General features: G+C 42.1%; 2 protein-coding genes across 5 annotated transcripts in view; both read left to right on the top strand.

Moving 5' to 3' along the window:
* The window catches only part of MAP3K5 (mitogen-activated protein kinase kinase kinase 5), a 198,441-nt gene extending 197,590 nt beyond the window's left edge, over positions 1-851 (top strand). For all 3 annotated transcript variants that reach the window (XM_045544441.1, XM_045544439.1, XM_045544438.1), the window contains one exon: positions 41-851. In XM_045544441.1, coding sequence (XP_045400397.1) covers positions 41-101 — 61 coding nt within the window. In that variant the 3' untranslated portion in view covers positions 102-851. The remainder of the gene's footprint in view (positions 1-40) is intronic.
* Positions 852-6,135: 5,284 nt separating this feature from the next.
* Positions 6,136-13,323, top strand: part of MAP7 (microtubule associated protein 7) — a 179,172-nt gene continuing 171,984 nt past the window's right edge. Inside the window, exon 1 of one of the 2 annotated variants that reach the window (XM_045544434.1) lies at positions 6,136-6,437. In XM_045544434.1, coding sequence (XP_045400390.1) covers positions 6,371-6,437 — 67 coding nt within the window. In that variant the 5' untranslated portion in view covers positions 6,136-6,370. The remainder of the gene's footprint in view (positions 6,438-13,323) is intronic. The other variant, XM_045544436.1, reaches the window with a different exon arrangement.

The raw sequence follows: 13,323 nt of genomic DNA, 5'->3' as shown, positions 1-13,323 counted from the left end.
TGAAATGTTCTCTTCACCATGTTCTTGTGTCTTTAAACAGGGGAGGGATGCTATGCACACTGTGGAAGGCCATCATTGACTTTCGAGACAAACAGATTTGACTGTCGCTCAGTTTAATCTTCGGTGGAGATTCTAAAAATTAATACAGAACCGATCTTCTTGGGGGAGGGAGAATCGAAGGGAGAGGAGAAAGAAGCTGCACTTTAAATCCAGTATTTGTTTACTCATGTTAAAAAAAAAAAACAGACAAAACACACTGAAATTTCCTAACTGCTTCTATTTCTATAATTCTTAAGGATTCTTCATAAGAACTCTCAAAATAATCCTAAGCATCAGAACCCTAATGACTGTTCTGTCATTAGAATTAGAACCCTAATGCTTAGGATTATTTTGATCTAAACATTTTTATGGAAATATTTTTCACTCAGCAGCTATTGCATTTCAGCCAAATGGTTATTTCACACAAAACGGATATAACATTTCATGTGATTGTGCACCACTGGAACAAAACCAAAATGTGACCATAACTTTCTAGGCTTATGTGTGTCTGTAATATGCTCTAATAATCTGAGTAGAAATGCATAATTTCAACTGTTGTATAAAGATTTTTTTTAAGTGTGCAGAATCGGAGAGCAATGGTTTTTACTTATCTGTATTAATTGTAATATTGACTATATTTTGTAACTTAAGTTTCTGGCCTATAGTACATTTGTTTGAGTTGTTTATGTACTACTGAACTGTACCAGTTGCACATGCCTGAATCATAGTAATGTTAGCTTGTTCTAAAGCTATCTATTGTGTCATATTTACTCTAAAAATTAAAAAGACTCTCAACATACTGTTTTGGTAAATTCTGAAGAATTCTTATTTTGTGTTGACAAACTAGATAAACTGCTGTGTTAAATTTCTAGATTTCATCAGCTATAATGTTAAGTAGAATCTGTTTTCTATTCAATCAATCAAAGAACAGCTGATATCCAGGTTGTTCCTCAGGGCAACAGAGGTTTAAGAAAGAATGTGAAGAAAAAAGAGAATAAAGGAAAGTCAGTGTCATTTTCTCAAGGACCCAAGTTATCTTGAATGACTGTTATGTCCCTTAAGGGGTCTGCAAAGAGCAGCCTAACGGAGAACACTGAATTTTCTATCTCCTTAATTTTAGTTCTCATATTTGGAGGAAATATTTTTATTTTAAGCTGAATATTACATTTTTATAAGCCTGCCCATATTAAGAGGATGAAGTCTGAAGCTCCTAGATTGGATGCGTGAAATAAACAAATGGCTAAATACAGAGGAACCTGTTTATTAGGCAGGATAGAAATAACACAGAGCTGTTCATATATCATGATGTCACCCATATATAACAGTCTTTGGTAGAACAGAAGTCATCTTTTATTTCAATGTGAAAATCAAAGTACAATATATTTGAGATTGCATTAGAGTACATAAGACATTCTCACTAATATTTTCTCATTTGTTACTTGCAACAACAACATAGCTGTATCTTTTTTACATCCTAATTTGGAGGACAGGTGGTTGGCTCTTTCATCCTATGTGGAAGTTTTGAAGGAAGTGAGGTGTAAATCCAATGATATGTCATTTGACTCAAGACTGAAACCCAGGGCAAGCTGTTTGTTAAGCCACAGTTCATCTCCCCAGTTCTAGTGTTCTCGTTTCCTTTTAACTGCATTTTGATCTCTTTCTCCAAATTCTGTCATTACATACTTTGTTTCATTCATTCAGAGGCCACCACATAAAATAGTGCTTCATTTTGACTGTATACAGGTTCAAGCCAACTCTTCAATGATACAGTCTTTCTGTGGGATCTTTCTCCTACTCTATCTTTGTGAGCAGATGTCCCTCTATCCCTACATGGTTCATAATACCTTCCCAGGCCAGCATCATTAGTCTTTTGTCAGAATTATGGGTCTCAGGCACAAAAGAAGGCAGTTCCATTATAGAAGGTTCCATCATAGAAAGGTTTGCACTTGAAAGGCCTTTAGCATCAATCTAGGCTGGTGACTCTCAACTCAGCTTCACATTAAAAAATGACCTTGGATGCTTCATTAAAAATATTGATGCCATCACCTTGGAAAAACTGTTTTTATTGGTCTGGGGTGGGGCCTTGACACCCATTTTAAAAAGCTCCTCAGGTGATTTAACAGGATCAAGTCCTTATTTCAGGTGATGTCTGGAGAGGGAAATGGAGAGCCCCTTTCCATAAGGTAGGAAGAAGGTGGTTACTATTTATCATGTGTTTAGTGTGGCAGGAAGCTACAAACATAGGCCTGGAGCAAAGCTATCATTTAACATGTGACCCTGGGCAAATTATTAATAGTTAGCCTCTCGGAGTCTCAGATTCCCCATCTGTGAAATGGGGATAAGGATGTACCTACTTCATGGGGTTGTTGTAAGATTTAAAAGAGACAGTGCAGGTGAGGTGCTGAGTAGCATGCTTAGCATATAGCATGTAGTTCAGATGTTGCCTGCTATTGTTATTGCTTATCATTCATTCAAAGGTATTTATTAAATACTTACTGGGCAATACATATTGTGGTACATGAACATGACACAGTTCTTTCCCCTGAAGTTCATTAGCAGAGATGGAATCAAGACAAAGCAGAAACAACAGTGGTGTAGTAAGTGCTACAGTTACACTGACTGCCAGAGTGGGTCAAGAAAAGGTTTCCAGAGAAGTGAAGGCCAGAGCTGAGCCTGGAAAGATGGTTTGGAACAGAACAGTAATGCAGCGGTGGTGGCGGAAATATTGTAAAAGAAACAAAACAGGAATTGGCTGGGAGAAGTATATCTAATGTTTCCTTTTAACTGCATTTTGATCTTTCTCCAAATTTTGTCACTGCATGCTTTGTTTCATTCATTCCTAGGCCACCACATAAAAAAGTTTGGCAGTGAGGAATTACGGTTAACCCACTTGAATGCCCACTATGTGTGAGGCACTATAGCAACATGAAAGATTATATACCATTCCCACCAGGTTCAGAATGCAGCCAGTGCAAATGATGTCATTAAGGACATCTGCAGCCTATGAGCAAATAAAATAATTGATGGTTCCAGACTTTATGGAAACCATGTAGAGAAATGGAAAACAAAGTCCTTGGCACAAAAAATGTACATCAGGTTGAAGAGACAAATCTGTAATAAGTCATACCTAGTCTATGTTAACGGCTAAGATAAGTGACAAGCCTGGTGACCCCTGGAGAGGTTCAGAAGCCTGCTGGAAGCCAAGGCAGGTGAAACACGCTTCATGGAGGAGGTAGACCTTAACCTGGGCCTTGGAGGGAAGGTATTATTAAATAAGTCAGGATCAGGGAAGTCACTTTGGGCAGAGGGCTCCAAGAACAAAGGCTAGAAAGCAGGGATTTGAAAGGTGTTCTGGAGAAAGCAAGTCCCATTGGCTGGAAATATGAGTTACAGAAGTGAAAAAGGAAAATGGGGTAGGGGAGAGCTCAGGTCCTGATTAGGGGGTGGTGGTGGGGGAAGTGGACTTAATATTTAATTATGTAGGAATGGGGAATCTATTAAGGGAGTGTCATGTGTAAAGTGGTTGTGTATTATAAGATTAACCTGGTGAAGCTGTGTAAGGTAAATTAGGGGAAGCAGAAATTGAACAGAGCAGTTCAGAGGCTCTCTCTGATGTGAATGAGGGTCTTGTAGAAATCCGAGTAGTAGGAATACAGAGGGTGGCAGTAAAATGATAAATTGACAAGAAGTGAGGACTTTAGGCAGCGATGACAGAAGAGGAAAGGATAGATGTTGAACCTAGGTAAATAAGAGAAGAATTCAGAAATGGAGGAGTTTGGAGGGGGAGCTGGTTTGGGACATGTGGAATTAATGGCAGGGTACTATGGCAGCCTGTGTACAGACCATTGAGAATACATTGGTGGAAGTCAGGACTGAGGTCCAGGGTATAGATTCTGGATTTGTGAGTCACCTGGATGGAGTGAACAATAAATGAGGGCTGTGAGAGAGTAAAGACAGAAAGGCTGTGGCTTAAAATTTGGGGAGGGTGAAGTTCTCAGGTGAGATTAGAAGGGAGGAGAAATCTGACTCAACAAAGGAGATAAAAAGACTGGCCAAAGAGAAAAACCAGGCGTGTAGTGGACCAAGAGGAAGATGATTAGAGGACCAAGTACTGCAGAAAGTCTAGGGGGATGATGGATTAAAAAACTTAAGAAGTAATTTGATTTTTACAGGAAGGCAAGAAAAATGACATAGCTCTTTTTAAAACAAAACAAAACAACAACAACAACAAAAACAACAACAATAATGGCACCAGAGTCCACACTTTTATTATCTTTGGTGAACAAAATGTATGACAATAGATTTGGGAGTTTGGGAAGTCAAAGGAAGAATCCTGAATGTGTTTGTTGGGGTACAGCCCCTGGGTGGAGAGGCATTTAGGGATTAGGGAGAAGCCAGGGATGAGGTTCTGAAAGAGGCAGGAGGGGAGTAGATGGTGTCAGGAGGTCCAGTTTCTCCCCTGGAAAGGCAAACCATGAAGATTTGGAGAGATCTGGAGAGGGATGTGAGAGCTCAAGACAGATGGCTTCCATGTTCCAAGTAAAGTACAACTTGAAGTACAACATGATGGTGTTTGACATTTAACAGATGCCATCCACTCTCTGCAGTCATTCAACAGCCCACCCTGTTGCAGATACCTCATTAGGTTTGGAACACATAGTCTGTCCAGGGCCTAAGTGCAGGATTCTGGTGTGTTCCTTATTGCATTTATTTTTGTTTAACTGTGGCAGACTGAAATATAAGTTACCAAAAGAATGGGAGAACAGGTAGGCACACACCAAACCAAGTGAGCAAAATAAATAAAAACATCAACAAGTCTTGACCTTTTTTTCTTTTCTTTTCTTTTCTTTTTTTTTCTTTTTTTGTCAAAGAAAGCACTCACTGGTTTATTTAAGTAGTAAATCAGAAAGTTGCAAACTAATCATTTTCTTTTTCCTGGGTTCTTCTGGATAGTTCAATTCTCTAAATTCAGCTAAAGGAGTATTTCTGATGATAAAGAAAAGTGTCTTAAACTCTGATGTCTTAATGCACTAAAAAATATCTATGCTGAGGCCCAAGCTGAGATCTAAAACTGCCATTGGCCACCTAGTGCTTTACTTTTATTGATTAGAAGTCTCATAAGATTGATTTGAATGTGATTTAAGAATATCATATAGCTAAATGATCAGTTTGCCTATTCCATTGTAGAAATGGAACTATGGGAAAATCCATGATCACAGACCATAGCAGAGGTGTCCTTGAGCCAAAACCTCTACCTAGTTAGCAAGAAAACCAGTAAGTAAACCAAATAGAAATACACAGTGGCAACTTTTGCACGCAAAGATGGTGAGAATTGTAACCCTAGCAAGAAATCCAACACTGTTCTCAGACACTCTTTGATGTCCGACAGATGCTACTGCTGCAGTCCTTGAGGTTTTAAACTGTTCAGAACTTGGTGGTTATCTTCAGCCAACCAGGGGCGTAGGAGTGCATTTCTTTGTAACCAGGCAGAACTGGTCACTGCTCAGTTTTGTTCCTTATGTTTCCAGTTATGTAGGTTTCTGATTTTTTTTCCCTCGGCATTTTGTTACTCATCGTTATTTGCCTGTTAGGGAAGCAATTGGTTTCTCCTCGGCTAATAATGTTTCTTTAAAAAAAAAAGTTGCCTATTGGTTTTTTTCCTGGTCTTCCTGAGCAAGCCAGAAGTCACAAGGTAGTTTACTAATCGGAAACCAAGAATAAGAAAAGCCACAGCAGTCAGCACAAGTTTCACTAACTTGTGTGCCCCGGGGCTCATCAGATACGAAGACCTGGTGAAAAGACTGGGTCGCCAGCAATGGCTTCCTAAAGCGCATTTCGGCTTGCCACGTGGCATCGGATTCTCCGGTGGTTGTCACCATGAACTCCAGCCCCAGCGAGGCCGAAACTGACCTGGCTGCTTCAGCGTTCAGAGGGGACTAGCGTCTCCAAGCCCTCGTCTCACCTGGGCTGGTCCTCAGACCGTGCTTCGTCCCAGGCCCTAGGTAGGGCCACCAAGCCTCGCCGACGCCCCCTCCAGACCTCCAGGAGCGGGCAGCGGGTCTGTAGCGGCGGCCGGAAGCTCCGGGAAGAGGAGACTCGGCGGCGTGGATCAGAGCGACTGCCACGCCGCACCTGCCCGCGAGGGGGCGCGCCGGAGCGCCGGGCTCACGCCGTCCGCGGCTGGCGGCGCTCTCTCCCTCCCATCCCCGCCCTCCGCCCTCGCCTGACGGCGCTCACCTGTCTGGGCCGCCGGCCCGGGAGGCGGGGGCCCGGCGGGAGCCAAGCCGAGGAAGAGGGCGGAGCGGCTCTCCGGGCGCGTCATCGGAGCACCATGGCGGAGCTAGGAGCTGGCGGCGACAGCCACAAGGGCGGCAGCGGCGCCGTGCAGAGTGAAACAGGTGACTGCGCGGCGAGGGCAAGCGGGGGTCCCGCGGGCGCGGGCGGGGGGAGGCGAGCGGAGCGGGTGGGCCGGCGCCGGCGGCCCCCCCCCCCCCCGCCCGTGCGGCCGCGGCCCGGAACGGCCGGTCCTGCGCGCCCTCCCCAGCCCCGCGCCTCGGGCGTCCGGCCCGGCCGCCCCTCCGGCGGGGACTTTCCCGCAACAGGTGGAAGCGTGCCGGGAGCGCGGGCGCGAGGAGGAAATGCAGAAACGCTGCCCTCCCGCCCGCGGCTCGGCTCCAATTCAGTCGAATGGGGAAATCGTATCCCCCAAACCAAACAAGCAGCCGGCAAATCCTAGGCCAGGTGCGACTGGCAGGATTAGCAGTTTCTGGGTCCCCGCTCCCGCCTTCCCTGGTCACACCGGGTGTCGGGGGCACCTCGGCGGGGCCGCTGTGGAGCAGGACCGCGCCGTGAGCGGCGCCCGCCCCGCCCCCGCCCGGGTGTCCGCGATCGCGACCCTCTCCCGGGAACGCCGAGGTCGGGGCTCGGAAGGGCCCGGGACCCACTGCGGGATGGTGGGGTTCTGTGGTGCGGGCTCGGCGGAAACAGAGATTCCTTGACTTGGAAGTGTCAGAGTTCTTGTTTTGAGTCTGTACTTGAAGCCAAAGGAGCAGCATTGGTTCCGCAGCCCGGTGTTTGGTGGTCAGGCCTGTGGGGAGGATCCCCCGTCCCCCACAACCACCAGGACACACTCGTGGACGGGGGCTCACATCCCCAAGACAAGCGACAAGCAGCAAGTCTTCCCACCCGTCTCTCTATGGCATGAAGCCGATTTTTCTCCTCGTTTTTTTTCTCGAGAGAGAGACTATCTTGCAAATCTGTCCCTCCTTCCTTGTCCCCTTTTCTTCTATTCTTGGCCGGTAAGCTGTTTCTATATCTTCCTACACTTGGGATGGGGGCGATGAGGCAGTTTCTTATTTTAAAAGGAGATTCAAATCACAGACTTCCCAATCGCAAGCTGTTTTCTACTCCCATACGCACACTATTGGAACCAATTGTTTCCTAAATGTAAAAATCACTCCCCTCATTCCCCCCAAAAAGATGCTGATTTAGATGGTATGCTTATTTTAATGTGAAAGGTCCAGAGAGCTATAAAACAGTGTTTGTAAGTTATGTATTTGCTATTGCTAGGAAGAGGTTGGGCACCTAAAGTCTAATGACTTAATCCCTTCAGCTGAAATACCTGAGGTTAAGACTGACAGAATGTCTTGAACTTGTTTACTTTCGTCATGCTACTTCCTGTAAGGTGTTTTATTTTGTCTTAATGCGTTTGATAGATTGGTTAGGGGTGGAGAAGAGGAGATGCCCTTGTTATTAATTGCTTTAGGGAACTTGATGGGCTGGGTATTGGGACTGAGCAACCCCAAGTGAGGGCCCCAGGAAAGCAGCATCCTCAGTTGTGAATATATGGTTCGTGCTTTGGTGCCTAACCCTGACAGAGGAGCTGCTTCTGAAACAGAATTGTCCTGGTGAATTAATATGCATCAGTTTGTGCTCAAAAATAAATTTTACAAACTCTGCATATGAACAGCTTGTTCAGACATAAGTGTACTACAAACTGTAGCATATTCAGTGCCTGAGCATGTGAACAATGAACTCACCATGCTTCTAACAATTAATATACAAATCAACCATGTGTCAGTGAAATATTTTGTTTCATTAAAAGGGGGATTAAATTGGCTGCCATCTCTTTCATAGAAAACAGTTCTTCCATACCTTTGCCTAAAAACTTCCATTTCCAAGGAACACATTTTATATATAGTCTTTTGAATAATTGTACTTTATAATTTAACTTAAAACTGATTTCTAGTTCCACATCTTTTTCCCATTTTGCTTATTCTAGCCCTGGTTTACTATTAATGGTTTTAGTGCTCAGAGCAATTGCATCAGTGGGTGCCAAAGAAAGAAGGAAGGTGTAAATGTATTTTTTTTGAACCTGGGTAACGATATTTTGAAAGAACAAGTGAGCATTGTTTGAATTTTAACAAGTTAAGTTCTTCTACATATTTAAAGCACATGACCTGTGTCTGAATATGGGACTTCAGTTTATTAACAGTACTTTATTCTTATGAGCATATTTCACATTATACACATCCAAATGCTGCAAGTCTCATTTTGTTTTAAACTTTCATAGGTTTTTATGGAGATTTTGGGAGAGGGTAGGTAGGGAGACTTCTGCCCTTTATTACCATCAAGAAGTAAAACTTTCTACCTCAAGTGGCAGCATTTCTTGAGGGAGTCATTTTGTTTGCTCATGTCCCTGTGCAAAGACTGTGATGTAATTTTAGGGTACTTTAGAGTAGAATCTCAGGTTGTTATTATTAAAGTAACACCTGTAATATGTTCAGAATTATATGCATATGTGTGTATCAGAGATGGATTGAAAATGGTCATGTGCCACCTATAAAATGAGACATTCCTTAAGCATATTGAAAGGTATTCTATAAATCCAACAATAAAACCATGTTTCTGGGAATAGATAATTTATCTTCTACTCAAAGTTAGCCAAATTGCTTGTGTCATGGTGAAAACTTTTTTTTTTTGAGAATGAAAAGTTCTTTTAATATAATATTTTTCTTATCTATAGGCAGAGGTAAGCAAGAACTGAAAAGAAAAAAAAAAACCACTTGCCTAGGAAACAAATTTTCAGTTTTGCCACTAGAGGACGTCAAGTCCTTTCTCAGGCTTTTTTGAGTAGTCACATAGATGGGTGATTTTCACAAAACTGCCTCTGCCTCAAGCTTTGTATGTTTATGTTCAAGAGCTGTGGAAAGCGAGTTTGCAGAGATAATTTCCCAATTTGATAATCTATTTTTTTAGAAAAGCCTGCTGACCTAAAAGCAAATTTAAAGTTGTTTTTGATTAATTCATGAGACCATACTTTGATGCACAAGGGAATAATACCTAAGAATTCTGTTTATATTCTTTTGTGGAAAATGACCTAGCACCTGGAATTGGTTTGCTTTTTCTTTTTCTCTTTAGCAGGCTGTGTGGTGGAAGGACATGGCTTCCTTATGATCTTGGTCATGTCCCTTCACTAAATTTTTCCAAATTAAAAAGTGATATTTCAGATGTCACTTAGCTCTAAGAGTCTACATTAAATATCCACAAATAAAAATTATAGGGGCTTAGACTATAATTTGGTATTAAGCTTGTCCCTTTTGAAATTCAGATCCTAAAAGGTAGAGGTGCTTCATTCTGATGACTAGATAGCTTTCTCCCATCCTTCTGTGGCTAGCTGTTACCTTTACATCTTGCTAAGTAGGCAGTCATGCTCAGGAGCATGCATTTATGTGATATCGTTAGTTAGGCATGTGTATGAAACACTCTATTGGCATATTCTCTAAAAAGAAATTCTAACATCTTTGCCTCTTAATAAGTGAGAAATAATCATCTAGAGGAATTATTTTTAAAACTCAAGCCTCATTAGGTTGATGTAAGAATTGAAAATGTTGAGGCTTAAAATGATTTGACCAAGAAATATGTGCCTTCTTTACATTAAGCATATGGTGGTTCACGCCTGTAATCCTAGCACTCTGGGAGGCTGAGGTGGGAGGATCACTTGAGCTCAGGAGTTCGAGACCAGCCTGAGCAAGAGCGAGACCCCATCACTACTTAAAAAAAAAAAAAAAGAAAAGAAAAATTAGCCTGGTGTTGTGGCACACACCTCTAGTCCCCCGCTACTCAGGAGGCTGAGGCAGGAGGAACACTAGACCAGGAGTTTGAGGTTGCAGTGAGCTATGACGATGCCACTGCACTGTAGCCTGGGTGACAGAGTGAGAGTCTGTCTTCAAAAAAAAAAAAAAGCATTCTAGTGGCCAGAAGGTTGTTGAGCACATGATCCTTGAATTTAGCAAGGAAGACAAAGTTTACCAACAAATAATTGCAGGTTATTAGGATTTCAGTGAAGGCAGAATCACTCCTGGCCATCAGGGAAGACAAACTGGATATAGCACTTAAAAGTTAAACTTTAAAAAATTTGTAAATGACATATTAAGTTGGATGGAGGAAAGGGAGAAAAATAAAGGTACACGTGGAAAAGAGCAAATTTTTGGTCATATTGACAAATATGTAAAGCTCAAAGAAAGAGTGCTAGAAGATTAGTTAGGAATGATGGCACATTGGGACCGAATTGTGGAAGGGCTGAAGGCGGAGCTAAGTGGTTAGTGTGTTACTCTGTGAACAGGAGGAAACAGTTGAGGATTCTTGAGAACAACATAAATTGATTAAAGCATGATCAATCAAGTAATTCTGCACCCATGAATCTGGAAATCCGCAAGGTCTAGCAAAAGATCTCAGCTGTGTCTTTAACCAATGAAAACAAAGTTCCTGCATCTGGGAAAGTCGTTCTCTTCAATTGATTTTTGCTGCTTTGGGAAGGGCACACCTGGGGTCGTGAGAATGCATGAGGAACATCTGCCTAGCTAGCCAGATTAGTCAAATCTTTTCTGGAGATCAATGAAATGACAGGTCTCCCCAGCTGATCCTCATTTCAGCATAGCAGGGTAGGCTAGAGGATTGCATTGAAGAAGACTTCAGTGACATACAGACCAACTTTGAGGATACTGCAGAAATATAGCCAGGCATTGACGTGGCAGTGCAAATGGGAAGAAAATGATTACTTCAAGATTCTGCAGAGGATGCATCAAAGAATTGCTGGTAAAAAGGTGACATTTGAGATCATACTCCAAGTTTGAGTTTAGTTTATTGACTTAAGCATCAGTCCCAACCTTTTTGGCACCAGGGACTGATTTCATGGAAGACAATATTTCCACAGACCCGGGACAGGGGGTGGGTGTCGTGGATAGTGGGAGGTGGTGCAGAGCTCAGGCAGTGATGCACAGGCCGTTTCCTAACAGGTCACAGACTGGTACTGGGCCGTGGCCCGGGGATTGGGTGCCACAGGCTTAAGGAAAATATTTATTTGAGTTTTGCTCATTGGCTTATTGGAAAATACTCGTGAAGAGGAACTGGGTTTTTCTTTTTAATTTTTTTTGTCTTGGTTTTTTTCTTTTTTTAGAGATGGTAGTCTTGCTAAGTTGCCCAGGTTGGACTTGAACTCTTGGGCTTAAGTGATTCTCCCGCTTCAGCCTCCCAGGTCTCTGGGACTAAAGGCACATGCCATCACACCCAGCAGGACCTGGTTTTGGTGGGAGGAATATAAAAAAACTCTGCTTTAGACATGAAAATTTGTGGTATATGAGAGATCTATTAAGTGGAAATGTCTAAGAAGCAACTGGAAGTACAGGACTGAAGGAGAAGAATAGGGATCAGGACCCCAGGATACATTCCGTAAAGGAATAGTGATTGAAGCTTTGGAAGTGAGGAGAATTCAGAAAGAAAAACTGCAAGAGGATGAGACGTTTGAAGCATAGGAGGAGGAGCCAACAGAGAAGACAGATGGAAAAGCATACCTGAGCAATGCCACACCTGCCAAGAGAGAGGGACAGAGAGGCCAAGGATTCAAAGGCTGAAGAAATTTTTTAAAAAGACAGTGGTATGGTTACAGTTATCACTGACCAACCCTAGAAGAGGAATTTCAGTTGCTGGTGCAGAGTTGGGGGTGCACCAGATGATAAACGATTGTTAGATAAGCAGTTAAGAAGTGAAGATTGCCAATTCAATAGACCCTTCTATAAAGCTTGCTGGTGAAAGGAAAAACTTACAAATCCTTGAATAGGCAGGGGGACTTTTTAAAAACAAAATTAACTTGTATGCAAAAAATTTACTGATTTGGGGGATTTTTTTGGTCTTGATGGGTTTTTTTGGAGGACAGTTCTTTGAGTTTTGTCAAACATATAGGGTAATATAACCACCACTGTAATCCAGAAGATTCTCTTGCCCCCCCAAATTCCTTAATGTTGCACCTTTTTGGTGAGGCTCTGTTCCTACACCTAACCCCTGACAAACACTGATTGGTTTGCCATCTTTCTAGTTTTGCCTTTTCCATAATGTCATAAAAGTGGAATTATAGACTGTCTGAATTTTTTTCACTTGCCACAATGCATTTGAAATTCAAGCATGCTATTCTGCATTGTCAGTACTTTCCTTTTTATTGCTGAGTAATTTGCCATCATATGGAAGTACCACAGATTATCAGTCCACCCATTGAAGAACAGTTGAGTTATGAATAATGCTGCTGTGAATATTTGCATACAGGTTTTTGTGTAGTTTGCATTTATCTGGGGTAAATACCTAGGAGTGGGATGATTGACTCCTATGTAACTACATGTTTAACTTTATAAGAAACTGCCAAAGTTTTCCAGAGTGTATAATTTTACATTCCTACAAGCAGTGTATGTGAAGTCTAGTTGCCTGACATCCTTGCCAACATTTGGTATTGCTACTTTTTAAATTTTAACCACCAAGTTCTTTGAGTAAAGCAGCATAATCACCTCAATGTAATATAGTGCCTTTTTGATACTGAACAATGCTCATGTGAATTAGGAAAAGCTGGAGGTGGTTAGCTTTGATCCCAGAACCCAGGTATAATGTGGAGTTTTTATTTGGCTCTCACATCAGCTGCTTTATTTTTCTCGCATTCTTTTTTCCCCATAGTATTTCTTATTTCCTGTGGAGTCTGCTCTGCATTCTGAAGTTGATTATGAACAGAAGTGCCATTATACAGTGCATCCCATGCCAGTTCAAGTCCTCTTTTTCTCCTTAATGATCTCTCTTCTAATCCCTTGAGATAAGGCTTTCCAGAACTTGAAAATAACTTTCTTTGTTAGAAAGCTAGAAATATTGGTCATATAACTTGTTTTATGGTTATTCCATATTGGTGTAATTTATATGGTCAAGCTAAATACTTAGTACAAGTTCTCAATTATTGACATATTTACAGTG

This window comes from Lemur catta, chromosome 2 (genome assembly GCF_020740605.2).
Source record: "Lemur catta isolate mLemCat1 chromosome 2, mLemCat1.pri, whole genome shotgun sequence".
Classification (NCBI taxonomy): domain Eukaryota; kingdom Metazoa; phylum Chordata; class Mammalia; order Primates; family Lemuridae; genus Lemur; species Lemur catta.
Note: the sequence above shows the minus strand (reverse complement) of the source record. Positions and strands in the feature narration are given on the sequence as shown.